This window comes from Anolis sagrei, chromosome 2 (assembly GCF_037176765.1).
Source record: "Anolis sagrei isolate rAnoSag1 chromosome 2, rAnoSag1.mat, whole genome shotgun sequence".
Taxonomy (NCBI): Eukaryota; Metazoa; Chordata; class Lepidosauria; order Squamata; family Dactyloidae; genus Anolis; species Anolis sagrei.
The window spans coordinates 169,235,713-169,257,869 of NC_090022.1; the positions used below are offsets into that span (position 1 = coordinate 169,235,713).

The following is a 22,157-nucleotide window of genomic DNA, read 5'->3' on the forward strand; positions in this document are numbered from 1 at the left end:
CACGACGCACGTGCTCGTTGTGGTATGCGCTCGAACTACTAGTGTCTACAACAAAACGGACCTTACTTAAAAAATACCCCTCATAAATACTTTTTTATACGCAGATGACATGATTTTGATGTCAAATACACAAGTAGGATTACGAAGATTACTGAGCAAACTTAACACCTACGCCCACAAAAACAAGCTGACAATAAACAAAAATAATGGTGTTCGGAAATCGCCCTTCTAGACACCAATAGGTTCTTGATGCAAAGCGAATAGAACAGGTTAGCTTTTTTACATATCTAGGCTTGGTATACTCAGAGACAGGCTCATGGCTTGCACACTTTCAATCTTGTGCGATCATAACTAGGGCACATTCTAACACACTGGCAAGATCGTTATCCCATAAATATCCTGGATCTTTATCCCCGATAATCGAAGTTTACAAAGCAAAAATTGTCCCTATGATACTATATGGAGCTGAAATCTGGGGCCTAAGCAAACTACCAATACTGGAACAAGCACAATCAAAATTCCTAAGACAGATACTTGGTGTTGACATCAAGACTACCGCTGCTGCAGCCAGAGCAGAGCTAGAAATATATTCTATTGAAAGACTTGCTAAAATCAGGGCCTTTAATTACTGGTCTAAAATAAGAAACCTCGAAAACAATAGGCTTCCAAAATTGTGCTTTCTAGAACAATCTAATGGTCAAAACTAAGCTTCCTGGTCAGAACAACTAACAAGATTCCTCCGCACCTGCGGATTACAAATTGCCTCCTTAGGCCAGAATAGGGATGCTGAAAAAAGGACAGTAACTCAAAGGATCCTAGATATTGAAGCCCAGAAAGATATCGCCACCCTGTCAAACACAGGACCCTTGAAGTGGTTAGGGCGCTTTAAACATAATTTCCAGAGGGCGTCGTACGTAAAAGCTGACATGCCAAAACACCTAAGAGTCACTTTTACCAGGGCAAGATTTGAACAAATTGAATCCATGGAGAGACACAGCAGATTCAATCATATCCCACATGAACAAAGACTATGTATCTGTGGTGCCCCTGAAGTCAAAAATCTGAACCACACTTTACATCACTGCAATCTATATGAAAAAGAAAGGAAACAGGAAGGGAAAGAAAGGGGGGGAGGAAGGGAAGGGATGCGGAAGAGAAGGAAGGAAGGCGAGAAGGAAAAAGAAAAGGAAGGGAGGAAGGGAGGGAGGAAGGGAGGGAGGGAGGGAGGGAGGGAGGAAGGGAAGAAAGAAAGAAAGAAAGAAAGAAAGGAGGGAAGGTTGGCCACTACAATGAGTGGCGGGTACAGCTAGTTTAATATAATATCCTTCAAATCTGAATCAAATATGTGCACCTAAAAACAAAAGAAAACTATCCCCCCTTAGACAAAGCAACAATCAAAATAAAAGAAACACATTTCCCTATCTAATTATTCATTTGATAGGCAAAAAAAGTGCTAATTTGCAAACATCATGGAACCACATGGAACATAACAGCAAGGAGAAATTCTACCATTTTTGATTGAGCCGTTACTTTTTAGAGTGTAGCTCTCAGAGCCTTTCCAGCCAAAGGTGCTACTGGTCATGCTGTCTAGGGGATCTCGGGACTTCTAGGTCGAAGGTGTAACTTTTGAAAGCTCTGATTCCAGGGAAGGCCTGCACAACTGGTAGTCTTTCAGGTATTTGGGACTTCAACTCCCCAAAGCCCTATCCAGCTTGTCCAATTCTGGGAACTAAAGCCCAAAACACCTGGACGGTTCTAGGAGAATCTCTGTTCAAGCAGAAATTCTGTATGATCACAATGCTGCCTAAACAAAAGATCTGGAACACTTATTTAAAACACAATGAGAGAATTCCATACCTGTTTTAGAGAAGATAAGCTGAAGGATAAGTGGTCGCCTTGTGACAATTCCAGAGCCACGGGGGAGGAAATCTCTGTAAAATATTTTTACAAGATAGTATTAATTTACTGACTTAATTAATGATTGCAAAATATCACAATTAAGAGGTTTTACAAATAAAATGTTTTAAGCAAACTTTCCACAGAATCTTAAGTCCACAGTGTATAAATAATAATTTTTTTGTAAGAGCACAGTAATGAAAACAAGAGGAAAATCATTGTGTAGAAAAATGCACCATTTTAGCATGCACTGGAATGATAATAATAATTAATACAATTCATCATTTTCAGTTTTCACTTTTAATGATAGCCCTTTCCATTAAAATAGTTAATATTAGTAAGAGTTGATGAGACTGATTCTCCCTTAACTATTCATAAAAGTAAACTGAGCCTTTACAAACATATATATGGAGCTAGATAGAGTAAAGAAGTCCTTGAAATATCCATGACACATAGTTAGTTACCACTTAGAGGCCTCTAACAGCAACTGACTTCCTGATCATTTTACCAACTACAACCTATAATCTGTACTCCCTCTTTATTTTCTCAAATGTTCAAATATTGCATTTGGTACTTTCATAGAGTTGGAAGCAATTACAGAGGTCACTGACCCCAATTCTGCACCATACATTAATACACAATTAAAGTACTGCTAAAAGATGCCCAACTCCACTTAATTACCCCCAAAGAGCCCCACTATCCCAAAGGCAACCTATTCCATTTCCTAGGATCTACGCAGCCTTATTCAGAAGCACTACCTTCAAGGCTTCAAAGATCATGGCCTTTCTAGTAATAAGAATAAGAATAATAAAACTTTTTTTGAAAAAATGATGCATGACCTTTTGGGAAATGGAAATCTCCATAACCTTTTGGAAAATGGCATTCATAACCATTTGGGAAAATCACGAATCTCCCTGATAAGAGTTAAAAACTCGCTTGAGTCAACCTTCTCCTTAGTGGTAAATAGCCAATGCACAGAAACATAGAGAGCGAGCAGAGTTTCAGAAGTGTTTCTTTCAGTTGCCCCCCAAAAAATCTACTCTCCCTTAAAACATCTTGGTTGAAATCATGCTCAAGAGACAAAAATAAGCAGACTTCTTTAAAAGTAACATATCTGGTTAGGATTTGAAGTATGGTAGTTTCTCTGTGTAGGTAATCAACAGTCCATAATCTAAGCATCTCTCTATTCTGAGAGTCTAATAGGAGTCTATGTCTAGTCTGAAAGTCCAGTGCAGTCTCTGTTCTCTAAAGCATTCTCTTTCAACTGACTTCTAAAAGCATACTGTTTCTAAAATGGAGTCTGAGTCCTATACAGTCCCAGTCTACATTGCCTTTTACTCCTTTGAAGAGCAAACATCTCTAAATATGAGGAACTCTTCTTTCTGTGTTATAATTAGGGGAGGGTGGAAGGAAGAGTAATTTAGATTAGGAAAAAAAAGAATTGATTTTCTGATTGTTCAATGAACACAAACTTTGTTTCTTACAGAAAAAGTATCTGTATAACATTAACGACAGGCTATTATTATAGACAGGACTCCCTGGTGGCACAGCAGGTTAAACCACTGAGCTGCTGAACTTGCTGACCGAAAGTTCAGCGGGTGGGGTGAGCTCCCACTGTTAAACCCAGCTTCTACCAACTTAGCAGTTTGAAAACATGCAAATGTGAATAGATCAATAGGTACCGCTTCTGCAGGAAGGTAATGGTGCTCTATGCAGTCATGCTGGTCACATGACCTTGGAGGTATATAAGGACAATATCGGCTCTTCGGCTTAGAAATGGAGATGAGCACCTCTCCCCCAGAGTTGGACAGGACTAGACTTAATGTCAGGAGAAACCTTTACCTTTACTTATGTTTATACAATATACAGGGTTAGTCAAAATGCATAGGCCAATAAGCCATTGAATTGAATGGCTTATTGGCCTATGCATTTTGACTAACCCTGTATATGAAACACATATGAAATTTGTATTAGATTGTGTCCCATCTCTGAAATATTTCATTACGTATTTCATTATGTATAAAGCCTGACTGCTCATTGGAGGGAAGGATATTAGAGACAAAGTTGAAGCACTTTGGCCACATCATGAGGAAACAGGAAAGCTTAGAGAAGGCAATTATGGTGGGGAAAATGGAAGGAAAAAGGAAGAGGGGCCGACCAAGGGCAAGATGGATGGATGGCATCCTTGAAGTGACTGGCTTGACTCTGAAGGAGCTGGGGGAGGTGACGGCCAACAGGGAGCTCTGGCATGGGCTGAACCATGAGGTCACAAAGAGTTGGAAACAACTGAATGAATGAACAACAACATAGGCAAATATAAAAAAAGAACCATTCTCTTCTCTGAGTGATGGGAAGAGCTTAATCCATCCCGAGATAAAACACCAAGCCCTCCTAATCTCTCCACTTTTTTGAATGCCTTCTACCAAGGGGGCCAAGGATGGCTGCCCCTCTGAAGCAATATTGGTGTTTTCTCATCTCCATAAATGACCTTCACCTTATCCATGGAACATGTCAAAATTCATAATATTGCCCCCCAAATCAGCTCTTGACTTATACATGAGGTCAACTTATATATGACTATGAACAGTAAATTAATATACAGTTTAAAAGTATACTCCAAGCACTCTCATTTCCTGTTACAGGACCACATCAGACTAAAAAAGCCACACAAAAACAAATCCATACCTACAGCTTCCCTATTAAATCTCCCCGTTATTTCAGTGACTTCAACTTCAGCTCATTGATCAAAAGAAACTAGAGGAATTCTACCAAACTCTGTGATGAACAACAAGAGGTTGTCAGCAAGTGATGACATTACAAGACAGGAAATACAACCACACTGATTCAGCAGAAGAGGACCAGACCACACCATTACACAATCTCCAAACAATAAAGCTTTACAACCCAACTAGGAGACTACTGCAACCACGGTCAAAGGGTAATTTGATTTGGTCATACAAATGAGAACACAGAAAGACATTCTCTATTAAACTAAGCTTCAAGGCATATTACAGAGTGGCGACTTCATAGAGATAGGAGGAAAACACCCACTGTTCAAACAAGATAAACAAAGCTGTATGTAGCCTGGAACTCATTTCCTGCACCAAACAGAAACAACAGCGCCTGCGTAGCTGACAAACTGTCGGCATTTCAATAGCCATCTCATATCACACATCTCACACAAAACACCAAACAGAAGGAGATCTGTACTATCTACCAAAAGCAGTTTCTGCATGTGGATTTTTTGGTTGTAAAAATGGCACTGTCAATATTTAAGAAAGAAATGGTTCGTAAATAGTCAAAAAGGCTTCAGGGGAAAAATATCAAGCGGTTATCCTAAACTAGTTAAATAATTTAGTATGTTAAGGACTCAGATTATTAGGAGGGGCAGAGTGAGAGTACCCTAGAAGAGGGCACGGATCTTACCAATACTTCACATGGTAAGAAGCTGTCTTTTACATTCCACGGGAATTTCAGCTGAGCTCAGGGTCATATGACACCATAGGCCAGGAAATCCTGGCTTCTCATGTATGATCAAGGGTACTGATACTTGATTGCTTCTGCTTGTAGCAGTTAACACATAAAGTAGCCATGGATCTTTTGTGATTTGCTGCACAGGTTGCATTCTTTATTTAGTTACTTTATTGACTTTGTTGCAAATCTGGCCACAGCTGCTGCTCTGATCTATTTCCACAGTTACCTGACTTGTGTTGTTAATTGAAAGACCCAACAAAATTAAATTCCCAGTATTGAAGCTGCTTCATTCATTAGAGAGAGAAATAATTCAGTACTTGCAGTGACAGATGCCAGACGAATAAAAAGGAATTATAGTACAACATTTTTATCTGCAGGCCAGTATCTGTTGTTTAATTTATCCACTTTTGAAAAGTGATATGCTCTCTCAACATTTATTCTTGTGCTGGATGTCCTTTGTTTCAACAGTGTTCACTATTATCTATGGTCTCATGTACAGTATCCATGCATATCAATGATATCCATGGATCATATTATACTGCCCAAAAGGATTTAACACTATGTATAGCAGAGTTTCTTTATTTTTTTCTATTTGTGATCTCTTTCTGCCCAATAATTTTATATATGTATGTATATTATTAAAAAAACCAAAGTTTTACTGATAACAATTCAGCATTTGCAAGGCTTGCTAAACATTGTGATTTCCCTTTTTGTGGCATACAGCTGAAACATATTTTGCAGAGTCCACTGTAAACATTGCAAGTTGTTGCTAACAGATTGTTGTAAATGAGTGGCGTTCAGAAATTACTTACTGTTGTCAATTTTTTGTGACCCAAACACTGAGCTAAGGGAACCCCATTTATGGTCAGGACCCACAGTTTAAGAAGCCCTAAATGGCTAATTTCTGGAAGCCTGTGGCCCTGGCTAACCAAACTTATTTACTTTGCAGTATAATATGAATTTCCTTCTCCACTTCCTCACTCCCACACCTTTCTCTTAGCTATCTGAATGCTCGCCTAGCTTGTTTGTTTCATCTCTCATTTCCTGAACTCAAAAAAACATATATATTTTTCATTTTTAATATAAAAAGTTAATGGATTTGCTGTAGGGAAGACTGGGGGAAAAACATGGAGTAAACATATTCTGTAGAAGAAAGTATTGTATTCAGTAGGTTAAAAATGAAAGTCAATTTCCATTAAACACAAATGAAGCTCCTGTAGTGGTGAAGTAAGTGCATAAAACAGAGAGCCGGCCTATGGCAAGAAATAGCTAGAGGGGGCACCTTTTAACTGTCAAAAGATGTTGATGAAAGGTCTAATCTGTTTTTATAATTGCTGTGTTTGCTTGTAGTGCACTTGGGAATTTCAGAATAAAACCGGCCTGTACTTTATAGTAAAGTCTTTGTGTAGATCACAAAAAAACCTATAGATCATTCTGAAAGAAACTGCAAACCACAACATCTGATTGTCCTGATCTCACGACAAGAGGCCATTTTGAGAACAAAATATTTTAAAAATGGTTTCCAATTGACAAAGGATCAAGCAAAGCTACATTTTCTCAATCTATCTGTGTAACCTATTCGCAGAACATATTGTACAGTAAGCTAAGCTGAATTAGGCCTGTGGTAAGAAGGTGTAAAAATTGGAGGATAAAACATTAATAATATATGCAGATGTCACCACATTACCAACAGAAAATAGCAAAGACCTGGAACTTGAGGACAGTGAAGGAAGAAAATGCAAAACTGGGAATCCCATTGAAAATTAAGGAAAGAGAAAATGAGGGAAACAATGACCACATGTTAGTTACAGAATTTCAAAGTGGGCAATAAAGCCACCAAAATAGCCAAAGGCTTTCTATATCTTGGCTCAATCATAAATAAAAATGGAGACAAATTAATGAATCCTGGAGAAAATAAAGCTTGATATTCCTAGAAGCAAGAATGACTCGGCTAAGGCTAACAAAAGTTGGCCATATTAGGAGACATGACTCTTTAGAAAAGTCAGTAAGTGGAAGGCCATAGGAAAAAAGGAAGCATGTGTTATAGGTGGACAAATTCAATCAAAGAAGTAACTAAGTTTGCAAGCCATAAGCGGGACTGTTGATGAAAAAGTACCTTGGAAGTCTCTCATTCTAAGACCTCCGTAAGTCGAAACCAACTTGAGGACAAATAGCAAGAACAATGTTTGCTAGGGAGATGAAAGTGGTATTTCATTTAAATAGCAATGTGGAAGACTCAAGACGTGTGGATAATCAATTTGCCTTCATCCTTTACTACTGATATATATTGCAGTATAATGACCTCTCAAATGTAATGTGCACCTTAATTACAAAGGTGCACATTACAGAAAATAGATGGATAACAAATTTATTTGTTAATATTTTCACTTTCCCCTTTCCTCAGTTTGGAACTCTTACATTCTATTCGTAGTCAGTAAGATGTTTTTGTATCCTTCCTGCACAATAAGAACAGGAAATGAAAGAAATTATGCCTGGAACTCTGTTGTGGATTTATAGGTGACATTGAAATAGCAGAAATTGTGGATATTGGCCCATGTCTTAAGACCCATCTTGAGAGAAGGTGAAAATATGAGACTCAAAAGGGTGGAAGAGGCAGCCTCAATCAGTTATTTCTGGCCTTTAGGCTGTTCTCTCCTTCATGAGTGGTACAGGCAAACTTTCTGCCCAATATTAACATGAAATTTTATTGTAAACTCTTTTCTCTCTGGGAAACTGTTCCTTTCCTTTTACTTTGGTTAGTATACATCTCAAGTAACTGATCTGCAATCATACTCTTAACAAAGTATGATTATGCAGTACCATCAAGTGTATATGTGCACTAATGTATAAGGTCACATGAAGCCATTTTTTTCCATGTCAGGAGCGGCTTGAAAACCTCTGACCTGTCAGTCTTCTGTCCTGCCGGCACAAGGGTTTAACCCATTGCACCACCATGGGCTCCTACATGAAGCCATGAATCAGAGGAAATAGATCAAAATTGCCAAAGGAATAGCTAGAGATGTGAGTCATTTAGCCTCAGCTCTAACAGTTCCTTGCTAGTCTAGCACGGGGACTATTGTGCTGACTATGTAACGCCACATCCTAGCCAAAGTCACTAAGTTTCTTATGAACAGATTTTCAGGATACAGGAAGTTGAGTAACAGAGATGTAGCAGAGCCCTTATTCACAAACTCCAGTTGAAACTTTAGTTTTCAGCAAGACTTTTTCTGAGCCCAGTTAATTCAAGCCAACTTTCTCCCAAAAGCCTGAGAAGGACCCCAGCCCCTCATAAGTGTTATAGCACATAATAATAATAATAATAATAATAATAATAATAATAATAATAATAATTAATAACACTGTATTTGTACCCCGCTACCATCTCCCCAAGGGACTCGGTGCGGCTTACATGAGGCCGAGCCTGAACACAACAATATAAGCAATAATCACAACAATACAAGCAATTAAAATAAAACATAAACATATAACATTATCAATAAGACAACATACAATTAAAACTATGGGAAGGCCAAATGTAAAATTAAAATTGGAAATAGTGCTGTCGTGAAACTGTTCTACAACATTCTGCCAGGCACAAGAACCTGTTCTTACAGGGCTGAATCAACCCCAATACTCATAGTCTTGACACAGTCATCAAAACATGTACACAGACATGATTTACAAGCTCTTAATAGTAATTAGTCTTAAGATTAAAGATTACATATGAAGATGCTTAATTGAAGTATCTGTCGTACGCTTCAACTTAACATTAAAATGCTGCCAATGTCTCATAGCGAACATAACCACAAGACTGCTTCTTTCACATCCCAACCAGTTAAATGTATGTGGGTCATATTTCATTAAATACCACAATAATAATTTTCTGAGTGGGTTGACTGGGATCCTCTGGTCACTTTCTGCAGTTGTGTCAATTCATTCCACAACAGATTGGCAATTACTGTTACTGACCCACTCTGAATGTAAGGCAGGAGACATGGAATCACAGTTATTTGTCTATAACAGTAAGTCTTCCCTAACAAATGATTAGGGAAGGAGATACCATTTTCAGGTACCTTATAATGGTAAGCAACAGCTTCATTAAGTACCTGACAAAAAGTGGCCTAAAATTAAAAGCATTAAAAAATTAAAGGATGGATTTTAATGGACTGAGAGGAGCCAGCCCTCCGTGATGTGATGAGTCAAAGAGCAGTATTTTGAAACGTAGGAATCAAGTGTGATGGGGTCAGTATGCATCTCATTTGAATATAGAATACATCTGGTCGCACAAAAATACAGGATGTATACCGATTCAAACAGAGTAAAACCCAATGTGATAAGGTCCATGAGCATGGTTACACCCTAAAGTGTATATGTTATCTCTTCCCCCCTCCTTCTTACTCTGAAATGAAGCAGACATGTGAAGGAAACTGGTAGAAAACCAGTGATGATCTTGCTTTTAAGAAAGAGGAAGGGAAAGAAGACTGCCCTACACTTCTAAATCTATCACCACCATGCTTTCTAATTCGTCCACTTCATGAAAACAAAAAGAGAACCAAATGCCTTCCTATTCCAAAGATCAGAATTTTGCCCCCCAAAACAGCAGATAGAACTATTATTTTATTTCCTTCTAGAATGTAGACAAATACAAAAGAGGTAGTTTTTTTGTTATCAGTCTTTACGGAACCAGAAAGGTTTATTTAAGCTTCCAAGAGGGTTTACTGGTTGCTTCAGGATAACTCTTGTTCGCCAAAGGTGACTACTTATTGCTTTTAGTAAGTATGGGAACTTCAAGCTTGGAGGATCTACTCTGACTTTTACAAGAATTGTGAGGTGCACCAACAAGGGCTAGATGCAAAATGGTGGGAAGAGACGGTGGAACTAATCACCTCTTATGCTACAAGAATCACTTTAGGATGAATCTGCCTATAGTACTTGACTACAGTGTCTGCAAACTAGGACAGGCACCTGCTAGGGTTTGGGAGCACTGGCTGGCACCAAGGAACTTGAATGGCCACACATGCATACCCCCCTTCATAATGATCTCTCATGAATTTATTGAGGGAATGGGGAGGGAGCTGAAAAAGGTATTTCTGTTATTGATCTGCAGGCATGGCAGGCATTCTCAGAGGTTGTGAGGTTCCAACAGACCTCACAACTTCTGAGGATGCTTGCCTTAGATGTGGGCAAAATGTCAGGAGAGAATGTTTGTGAAATATGGCCATACAGTCCATAAAACGCACAGCAACTCAAGTGATTCCAACCATGAAAGCCTTCAACAACACATTATTTAGACTAGTATTCTGGAGTATAGTATTAAAGTCAACAGTATGAATGGAAGATTCCACACTAAAGAGATCACAAGTCTCAGAATTAATTACAAGTAAGTAAGAAACACAATGCTAATTTCTCTATTAAATGCCTCTCGTGAAGACTTAATAGCTTTGAAACAAAAGCTAAACATCTTAATGGCAGAGCAATTTGATTACAGATTAAAGCCTGTCAACATTTGTATTAATAGAGTTTTTTTAAAAAGAGAGTGATGTGGGCTTCTTGATCATTTGTTTTGTTCAGAAAAACAAAAAGATTTCAGCAATTTGAAAGTGACATTTAATTAGTATATTCAATTGGTGATTCTAATAACTGAACCTGTCACCTCATCATTGTATCTATGAGTTTTTCATTTCACCTGTTTTTCACACATAAGGCTTGCTTCTTTATAGCCATAAAAGCTTGTCATTAGATACTTCATTCCACATATTTGAAGGAGTAGACTTCAATCCATGAAAGCTTATGGTACCACATTTCTTATCTGAGTTAGTCTCGAAGGTGCTGCAAGGTCCTTTTTGCACACAGCTTATTCAGACTGAACAATTTTGAAACTCTTAGAATTAAAGAATGTTGGATAACTGCTCTTTTGACAACTCAGTACCTGTGTTTTGCCCAAGGCAAGAGACAGATCTGAATTACAGGTGGTTTTAGATTTTCAAAAATGGAGGTCAGTTATTCAGTTATTCCTTCTAGAAACTATCTCTTTCAACCTGTATCTTTCCATTGCAAACTGCCTCTAAAATGCTGACCATGTGGCACAATTTTTAGACTTTTCCTTTTCTTCTTACTTCCTCCAATTTTTGCCAATTTTTATGAAGACATAAAAGTTTACAGTTCTGTGAACTTTTAACAGGTTCAAATAACCTGCATGACATTTCACTTGAACCACTGCAGGTATATTTGGTTCAAATGGTCTCTTTATCCTAGAAAATGTAAATGTGTTATATATACAGAACTCAACAGCTCTGCAGTGCTACCAGCATTATCACTGATCATCAATGAGTAATATGATATTATTGGCTAAAGTACTATGGTTTTGTTTTTGTTTTTTTGTGTCAGGAGCACATAGTTCAAGATTCATAATCTTAAACAGACATCTCTTCCAGTAGAAAAGATTAAGATATTCACAGCCTTTCAGACACCATGAGGATAAACTACAGAATGAACCCTGCTCACCAATTTATCAACGAAAGAAGAGGAAGGCCCAATTGTTGTAAGAATCAACAATATACTGACAAATGCAGGCATCCCACACTTATTCAACAGACTAGGGAACAGAGGATTGTTAAAAAAAACTCTTTAGGTGGCAAAACCTGAATTGTCTGCTTTGCTGTACTTTGCAATACAGATCTGAATGGATTGCAGGAGAGCACTTTGTCTGGTCTACTTTAAACAAAAATGTGATGAACTAGATCACAAAATAGACAATTTCTCTTCTGCTGCTATCCATTCAAATCTATATTTTATTTTAAATCTGCTGTACTTAAAATGGTTGAATTTTAAGTCAGTTTCATTTTAACTCATATGGATTTTAAATAAGTTATATTCTAAGTTTGTATTAATTTGCACCAAAATGAGTTCTGATTATAAGCGGAAAATAATAATCGAAAAGTGGGCAGTCAAAAACCAGGGGCTGTCTGAAGAGATTTTTTATTTATTTCCTATGAGGAACATCTCAATAAATTCTTGTCTTTCAGCTTATCAACTTGGCACACGAGATACGCAAGTTGTTCCCTGGTATTTTTGCTGCCATGGTTATAATCATTTTGTTAAGAATACTTGTAAAGACAATATGTTGTCTTTTTCATTGCTGTTTTTTAGATCTTAGCATCTATTATAGGGCACTACCCATGCCAATACAGACATGGTTGTTACATTTGGATTTTAAATAGCTTGAGACTAAGTTATCTGAAAAACTTTCTATAGCCTTATAAACACACTTTACCCTATCACGAGGCAAAGAGACCCAGGTTGTGCCTTCCAGCAATGTTTATTAGACTGAAAGATTCAAGAGATGGGTCTGCTTTGCTATGCCCATTCTTATGGAAGTCAAAACCTGAGGCTTCCTACTAACTGGGATTTGTTTGGACCTTACAAGACAGGAGCTGAAATCAGTTTGACGCTCATTTACAAGATTTAGTTTGTGATATGATCTGTCAATTCAGAGACAACTGTCCAATTGCTAGGCCACTGGAAACTTAAACATTTACAACATTTGCAAAACTGGGCAAATGGAAACACAAGCAAACAGTTCTAAACCATTATTCATCTTAATATCCAGAACCTCAAACTGTGACGTGCATTCTTCACTAAGATTAGCACAAGCCACAGTTTCATTATGTCATACGTGCATTGAGCTTTTTTTTTTTCAAAGCTGTATGTCAATAAAGAAACCCAATAAAAACTAAAGCTTTAAAGTAAGGACTTTGTAACAACCATATAAGAAACAAGTATTTCACTTGTTTCAACTTAATGTTGAAGTTAATACTGCTAACTGTAAATGACTTAAAGATCAGAGATTGATGAGACTCTGAGAATACGCAGGGACCAAGCTATACATCAGGTTCTTGTGGGTTTTTTCGGGCTATAGAGCCATGTTCTAGAGGCATTTCTCCTGACGTTTCGCCTGCATCTATGGCAAGCATCCTCACCTCACTACCTCTGAGGATGCTTGCCATAGATGCAGGCGAAACGTCAGGAGAAATGCCTCTAGAACATGGCTCTATAGCCCGAAAAAACCCACAAGAACCTAGTGATTCCAGCCATGAAAGCCTTCGACAAGCTATACACCTTTAGCAAACACAGTCCTTGGTCAACACAGAGGGAATGTGAATAGGGCATTTACTCCATGTAAAATGAACTGCATAGAATTATTCCACTGAAAAAGAAGCAGGTAGACCTAGGCAGCAGGGAAATGAAATGCCAGATGCATGTGAGACTGTCTCTTGCCACATCGAGTATAATGTCTGAGGTCTACTATACTATTCTAGATACACTACACTAATCTGATCAAGGCAAAGCTAGAGCAGCAAGTGTGCCAGGTGTTGAACCTTTGTGTCACAAGAAATGACAACTTCAATTAAAAATGAAAATATCTAGGTATATAATAAAAGTCAAAGTTTGTACGCGGCGGAAGTGTGGAGGAAGTGCGGAGGACGTAGGGTGGAGGATTTTGTGCCAGCTTTCTGATTGGCTGCCACTGTGGTGTTATTTGCATATGGTCTCTGATTGGCCAGCCTCAACAGGAGCCCCTGATGGCGAAGAGGATAAATGAGAGAAGCAGGGACATGAGAGAAGGAAATTTGCATATGATCTCTGATTGGCCAACCTCAATTCCAAGATTCCAAGATGACAAAGAGAGGAAAGGAAAAGGCCAGAGGCTGTGTCAGAAAATTACCAACACAGACCAAACTTGGCACACAGAGCCCGCATGACCCACTCTACATCCTACTGCAGTTTGGAGGAGGATGGACCATGGATGATGGGACTTGCAGTACCATCTCTCACTTTCTGAGACCGCTGTTAACCTCATCCAATGACTGATCAGGACCAAACTTGGCACATAGACCTCTCATGACCCACTTTACGTCCTGGTGTGGTTTGGCCGGGGATGGACCATGGATTATGGAACTTGCAGTACCTTTGCTCAATTCCTGAGACAACTGCAACCCTCATCCAATTACCGACAAAGACCAAACTTAGCACACTGAGTCTCCATGACACACTCTACATCCTGCTGCAGTTTGGAGGAGGATGCACCATGGACGATGGGACTTGCAATACCTGCACTCCCTTTCTAAGACCATTACAACTCCCAACAATCATGGATCAGGACCACAATTCACACAGAGAGCCCGCATGACCCACTCTACATCCTGGTGCGGTTTGGAAGAATTTAGCAATGGATGATGGCACCTGCAGTCACTTCACTCACTTCCTGAGACCACTGAGACCCTCGCCAATGACTGATCAAGACCAGACTTGGCACACAGAGAACCCATGACCCACTCTACATCCTGGTGCACTTTCGAGGAGGCCAGACCATGGATGAATATCAATCAAAAAGTGGGTGCTAGAAACAATATTATACAAAAGCTGACTGGCACAACCTGGGGATCACAACCAGACACAGTGAAGACATCTGCCCTTGTGCTATGCTACTCTGCTGCTCAGTATGCATGCCCAGTATGGAACACATCTCATCACGCTAAAACATTAGATGTGGCTCTTAATGAGACATGCCGCATTATCACGGGGTGTCTGCGCCCAACACCACTGGAGAAATTATACTGTTTAGCCGGTATTGCACCACCTGACATCCGCTGGGAAGTAGCAGCCAATAGTGAAAGAACCAAGGCAGTGACATCTCCACTCATCCCTTGTTTGGGTATCAGCCAGCACGTCAACTACTTAAATCAAGAAATAGTTTTCTAAGATCTACAGAGACACTCGCTGAAACACTTCAGCAAGCGAGAGTCCAAAAGTGGCAGGCTCAAACCCAGAACCTCAACCAAGGGCTGATACCAAATGAGAGACTCTCTCCTGGGCACACAGAAGACTGGGCAACTTGAAAGGCGCTGAACAGACTGCGCTGTGGCACCACGAGATGCAGAGCCAACCTTAAGAAATGGGGCTACAAAGTGAAATCCACGACATGCGAGTGTGGAGAAGAGCAAACTACAGACTACCTGCTGCAATGCAACCTGAGCCCTGCCACATGCACAATGGAGGACCTTCTTGCGGCAACACTAGAAGCACTCCAAGTGGCCAGATACTGGTCAAAGGACATTTAATCAACTACCAAGCTTGCAAATTTTGTGTTTTGTCTGTTTGTTTGTTTGTTTGTTTGTTTGTTTTGTTCTGTCAGAAATGTAATACAATTGTCTGGTTGCCCCTGACACGATAAATAAATTGCTTTGTCCCTGAAAGATTAGACAGAGGCTATAAAGTAAATTGCCTTTTTGCCAGTTCTAGCTGATTTATCAACTGCATGTGTTGCAAGAAGACAAAAACAACCTATTGTTATTTACCATTTGGTGATTTTCAGATTAGTCTATTGTATGTTGTTCCTTTCCTGATAAACCATGCAGAAATTTGATCTAATTCAGACAGCAGAATTGTGTCTATTTGTGGGTTGAATACACCACAGTTTTTAACCATTTTGAAATCTCTTCACAAGTTACTAGTTTGTTTCCAAACATTCCTAAAGAATTTTGGTTAGCACCAACATTCAAAGTTGAAGTGAAATCCTAAAATTCTACCAAATTTTTACTGATGGTAAAGTTCTGTCTTCCTGTTTTGCATTTTGAAAGGTTTTATCATACTCTTGGCTAATTTTATGGAAATAATTTTAGTAAGCTGTTTCATATATGTACCCTTTTGTAAGTTGCCTTGGGTAACTTTTGAATGGTAAGTTATAATAGCTGTAGTGACTCAATATGCTGGTCTTAACTTTTATAGCCCTAAACAGTGCAAGCCCAAGTATTATCCAGTTTTAATATCTGCTAAGGAACTCATGCTCTGAACACTATTTGACTATAATGGATCTCAAGAAGTGTACACTAGCAGTAACGAGGTATGTGTGAATAAGACTGAAACCTTCTTTGTGCAAATTTTAGGACTAGTTGGGTATGCAACCTTAATTTGGAATCTCCTTTCTATAATAAAGACCAGCTTTTATAGAATTAAAGCAATGTACACATTATACAAAAGGACAAAAAAAAGCAGGAAAACATAAACATTAAATCATATTAAATTAAACAATTTCATTTCCAACATTTCATCGAATCACAGAATCCTAGAGTTGGAAGAGACCTTGTGGGCCATCCAGTCCAACCCCTTGCCAAGAAGCCAGAAAATTGCATTCAAAGCACCCTCAACAGATGGCCATCCAGCCTCTGTTTAAAAGCCTCCAAAAAAGAAGCCTCCACCACAGTCTGGGGCTGAGAGTTTTACTGCTGATCCGCTCTCACATCCAGGAAGTTCTTCCTAATGTTCAGGTGGAATTTCCTTTCTTTGAGCCATTATTCTGCATCCTAGTCACCAGTAGAAAACAAGTTTGCTCCCTCCTCCCTATGACTTCCCTCACACATTTATGCATGGCCATCATGTCTCCTCTCAGCCTTCTTTCAGCCTTCAGCTGCTCCTCATATGGGTTGTTCTCCAAGCCCTTGATCATTTTTGTCACCCTCCCAGCTTGTCAACATCTCGCTTCAATTGCGGTGCCCAGAATGGGACTCAGTATTCCAGGTGTGGTCTGACCAAGGCAGAATAGAGGGGGAGCATGACTTCCCTGGATCTAGACCAGTGTTTCTCAACCTGGGGGTCGGGACCCCAGGGGGTCACAAGGGGGTGTCTGAGGGGTAGCCAAAGACCATCAGAAATCACAGTATCTTCTGTTGGTCATAGGAGTTCTGTGTGGGAAGTTTGGCCCAATTCTATCATTGGTGGGGTTCAGAATGCTCTTTGATTGTAGGTGAACTATGAATCCCAGCAACTAAAACTCCCAAATGTCAAGGTCTATTTCCCCCAAACTCTGAATTTAGGCATATTGAGTATCCATGGCAAGTTTGATCCAGATCCATCATTGTTTGAGTCCACAGTGCTCTCTGGATGTAAATGAACTACAACTCCACAACTCAAGATCAATGCCCACCAAACCCTTCCAGTATTTTCTGCTTGTCATGGGAGTTCTGTGTGTCAAGTCTGGTTCAATTCCATCATTGGTGGAGTTCAGAATGCTCTTTGATCCCAGCAGCTACAACTCCCAAATGGAGGAGCCATCCTCCTCAGTCCCACCAGTGTCTAAATTTGGGCGTATCGGGTATTTGTGCCAAATTTTGTCCAGTGAATGAAAATACATCCTGCATATCAGATATTTACATGACGGTTCATAACAGCAGCAAAATTGCAGTTATGAAGAAGTAACGAAAATAATGTTATGGGTGGGGGTCACCACAGCATGAGGAACCGTATTCATTAGGAAGGTTGAGAAGCACTGATCTAGACACTACACTCCTATTTATGCAGGCCAAAATCCCATTGGCTTTTAAAGCTGCTGCCTGACATTGTTGGCTCATGTTTATCTTGTTGTCCACGATAACTCCAAGATCTTTTTCACGTGTACTGCTGTTTAGCCAGGCGTTCCCCATTCTGTATCTTTGCATTTCATTTCCTCTGCCTAAGTGGAGTATCATACCCTCTTCAAAACTGGGTAAGATACTTGCTAAATGAACAACTAAGTAAATGATAACCAAACCAGCACAAAATCTCAGCCTATCAGCCCTAATTATTCCAACAAAACAGAATGCCCTCTATCGGTTGTGGTGAATCTATGGAATGCTGGTCAGAAGGGGCATGCAGCAGCCTCTCTCCTGGCAGGTGCACCATCCCTCCCCCCCCCCCCCCACTCATTTGCCTGACCCCTGCTCACTCACCCCCCCACCCAAGTGCTCAACCTTCCCCCATAAACCCGGTTTGGGCACTTGGGCTCTAAAAGGTTCGCCATCACTGCCCTAGAACCCCTGGTGGCGCAGTGGGTTAAACCTCTTTGCCATCAGGACCGAAGACCAACAGGTCGCAGGTTCGAATCCGGGGAAAGGCAGATGAGCTCCCTCTATCAGCTCCAGCTCCTCGTGCGGAGACCTAACAGAAGTCTCCCAAAAGGATGATAAAATATCAAAAACATCCGGGTGTCCCCTGGGCAACGTCCTTGCAGATGGCCAATTCTCTCACACCAGAAGCGACTTGTAGTTTCTCAAGTCGCTCTTGACACGACCAAAAAGAAAAAAACCCTGCCCTAGATATTTTAACATGATACACCTAGGACGACACTTATTGACTGAGTGATACAGTTGGTATTAGTGCACACAACAATTTGGAATAATGAAAATCAGAATTTGAAAAAGTATTAAAAGCTACTATAACAGCCACATTTCTACACTCCCCTGCACACACAAATGAATTGGGGGGGGGGGGGGGGAACAATCCTTGAGGTATATGTCTGCAACCACACCTTTAACAGCAATTTCCAAATTGCAGGTTGTAAAGGCAAAGGAAAAGAAAACATAAAGAATTAAGAAATCGGAGAGCCTGTCCTTAAAAGTTTAGAAGTTTAAATCCCTGAAATATAATGTTTGCATGAAGAGGTTTTTACTTTATAATTACTAGTTTGTAAAAAAAAAATCAAACCACAGGTATCATGAAAGGAGATGGAAAGTTTTAATTATAGAAACATATTTTAATGAAAACACACATCTTAAAAATGTCTACCTGAAACTGCCACTAATATTACAATCTGCAAACTGACTATCTTTATGAAGTGGGAAAAGGTGGCAATAAGGGAAGTATTTCCACAAGGTATATGCCATGGCATATCTTAAAATACAAAATAAATGTGTTTGAAGTAGAAGTACCTATTATTAAAAAATCATCTTTCAAACAGATTGACTTATGACTAATTATATATACTGTGTTCATTTCTGGGCACTACAATTGAAGGGAGATGTTGACAAGCTGGAATGTGTCCAGAGGAGGCCGACTAAAATTCTCAAGGGTCTGGAGAACAAGCCATATGAGGAGTAGCTTAAAGAAGGGAAGGCAAAGTTGTTTCATTTTAAGTTCTTCAAATATTCCACACTTTGAAATGTGATGGTTTGAGCTCCTGTTACATTTAATCCTGTATTTTTATTTTACAGTAAGCTTACTTATCACCCAAGCTCTACGAATGCAGTTTCATTTATACTTGAAGAGTTCTGAATATCATAAGACCACTTTGGAGAACATAGAAAATGGCATAGGTGTCCAGCATGCTTCTATTGGATATTCTGTTGGAAGCTGACCATAGGCCAGTGGTTTATTTATTTATTTGCTTCATTTGTATACTGCTCTTCTCAGCCCTAAGGTGACTCAGAGCGGTTAACAACAACAATTCAGTATACACAATAGAAAATCATTGGACATTTAAAAACAGTAGCATAACAATTAATTAGACACCAAACATCAATACATCAATATAACAGATCCATCACGTCTCATCTATAAAATCAGAATCCAGTTTCATTATCCATTATTCCGTGTTCCAATAATCAATTATACTCAATTACACTGCTTGGTTGAATGCCTGTTCAAACAGCCAGGTCTTCACTCTCCACCGGAATGCCAATAGGGAGGGGGCCGATCTGATATCTGTAGGAAGGGCGTTCCACAGCCGAGGGGCCACCACTGAGAAGGCCCTGTCTCTCGTCCCCGCCAGGCGTACTTGTGAAGCCAGCGGGACCGAGAGCAGGGCCTCCCCAGACTATCTTAAGGTCCTAACTGGTTCATAGGAGGAGATGCGTTCGGACAGGTAGGTCGGGCCAGAACCGTTCTCAACCTGTGGGTCCCCAGATGTTTTGGCCTTCAACTCCCAGAAATCTTAACAGCTGGTAAACTGGCTGAGCTTTCTGGGAGTTGTAGGTCAAAACACCTGGGGACCCACAGGTTGAGAACCACTGCTCTAGACATTTTCTAGCCCTGCAGAGCAATTTTATGGTATGTTTTGGCTGGAAGCCCAATACATTGTTCATTTCAAGTAAGGTTACATGAAAATTGTATTACCCAAAGGACCTTGAAATGGATCCCGGCCATAGTATATGAACCTTGGATATCGTTGAAGTTTTAAGTTTTATTTTACAGAATATTACTGCTATATTTGAAATTGGCATATATTTAGGCAAAAGCTCTCTAAATGTTGCTGCTGCTGCACTTATAGATCACCATCATGATACACTGTGCTTTACAAATAAAAGAATAACAAAAGAGTTCCCTGCCCTCAAGCTTACAATGTAATTAAGACATGACACAAAAGAAAAAGAGGATGGCAGTGTGGGAGGGGATTAAGCATAGCACATACTGCCTCAATTCCTCTCTTCTTCTGAGGCCACGGTTTTAAAACAACTACAGGTGATGATGCTTTGCTGAAGCTTTGTTTCTTGACAGATAAATCACTGCCTGCTACATAGTGAAAATTATATAGATTGAGACAAATCCTGCCTTCCATACCACTCTTTGTAGTAATGACTAAAATAAAATAAAGTGGAAAGACAAAGCAGAAAATTGGGATGTCACTTCCGATTTTCACACTGTACAAAGGACACCTCCTTCTCATTCTGTCTCAGGCAGAAAAGATTTGGCCCATGGCTTCTCCCTTGAAACCCAGTCTGTGTACATACCAACACAATGCTTCATGTCAAAAGACATACTTTTGTGGGAAGAGACTAAGATGACTATGCCACTGAAGACTGCTACCTGGCAGTAATAATCACTTCCCAAAGGTGGTGAGGTGAGTATAATGGAGTGACAAGCCCCTTGATCTCTCTCTTTTTCATACACTTTATATCCACTGTTTTTCCTCCTCTACTGGATAAGGTACTGTGCAAAAATGGGACAAAGGGCCAGGTCACAATCCAGGAAGAGTCAGCCAACAAGTTAATGTCATAAAGTGTTTTATGTTACATGTTTTCATTTTATGCTTTATGTGCTATAACTGCAACCCTCTAGAGCAGAGGTTTCCACACATTTCATGGCCATGCATATTTCACAACACAGAAATTCAGTTTTAAAAGAAACCCTTATAAAGGGTTAAAGCAACCCTTTATAAGAGATACAGACATATACATAAATTGTAATAATGAACTGTACAGGGACGCAATGTTACTCAAGAAAACCTTTTCTTTATATTTTTAAATATATATGATTTATAAGAAGATAATGCACATTTTGTCATTGCTCATTACATTTGTGACATACCTACACACAGCAGCCAACACACTAATGTGTTGCAACACAGTTTGGAATGCTAGAAAATAATAGAATGTGGAGAATTGATTGACCTCTCCAAATAGAAATTCTGTCAATACAGCTGTGAGATACAATGCAGAACAAAACGCCTTTAGAAATGGATGGACAGTTTTCCCCATTCTCACAACCTCATTAAAGCAGGTTCTGATGAGAACATCCTTTGCTTGGGGAGCAAGCACAACTTAGATATGAGGATATAGTTGCCTGTGACATTCCCCATAAAGGAAAACATAAAAAGCTGAAACTTGATGGCCTTTCATGCTGGGAGAAGAAGATCTCACATGGTGTATCAGTCACCTGGTCAATGGAAATTATCTATTTATTTATGAACTGGGAGGGAGGGCAGAGCTATTCCACTGATGGCAGGGAGTTCCCACCCCCTCCAGGGTAGCATTTGGACCTATAAAAGTTGCTTTAGTTCATGCTGAGACAACCTGTGACCCTCCAGGTTGTTTGCAACCAGAAGCCTTAGCCAACTTGGTCAGGATTTATGGGAGCTGTAGTCTAACATCTGGAAGGCCACAGGTTATGCAGGGCCACCACCGAGAAGGCCCTGCTCCTTGTCCCCACCAACCTCACTTGTGATAGAGGTGGGGCCGAGAGCAGTGCCTCCCCAGAAG

General features: G+C 39.7%; 1 protein-coding gene across 5 annotated transcripts in view; it reads right to left on the reverse strand.

Annotated features, from left to right (window-relative positions):
• DNM2 (dynamin 2) overlaps window positions 1-22,157 on the reverse strand; it is a 91,644-nt gene that overhangs the window by 63,891 nt on the left and 5,596 nt on the right. For all 5 annotated transcript variants that reach the window (XR_010909266.1, XM_060763481.2, XM_060763480.2 and 2 more), the window contains exon 2: window positions 1,858-1,931. Coding sequence is in view for 4 of the 5 variants with exons in the window: in XM_060763481.2 (XP_060619464.2) it covers window positions 1,858-1,931 (74 nt within the window). In the remaining variant the exon portion in view is untranslated. The remainder of the gene's footprint in view (window positions 1-1,857; window positions 1,932-22,157) is intronic.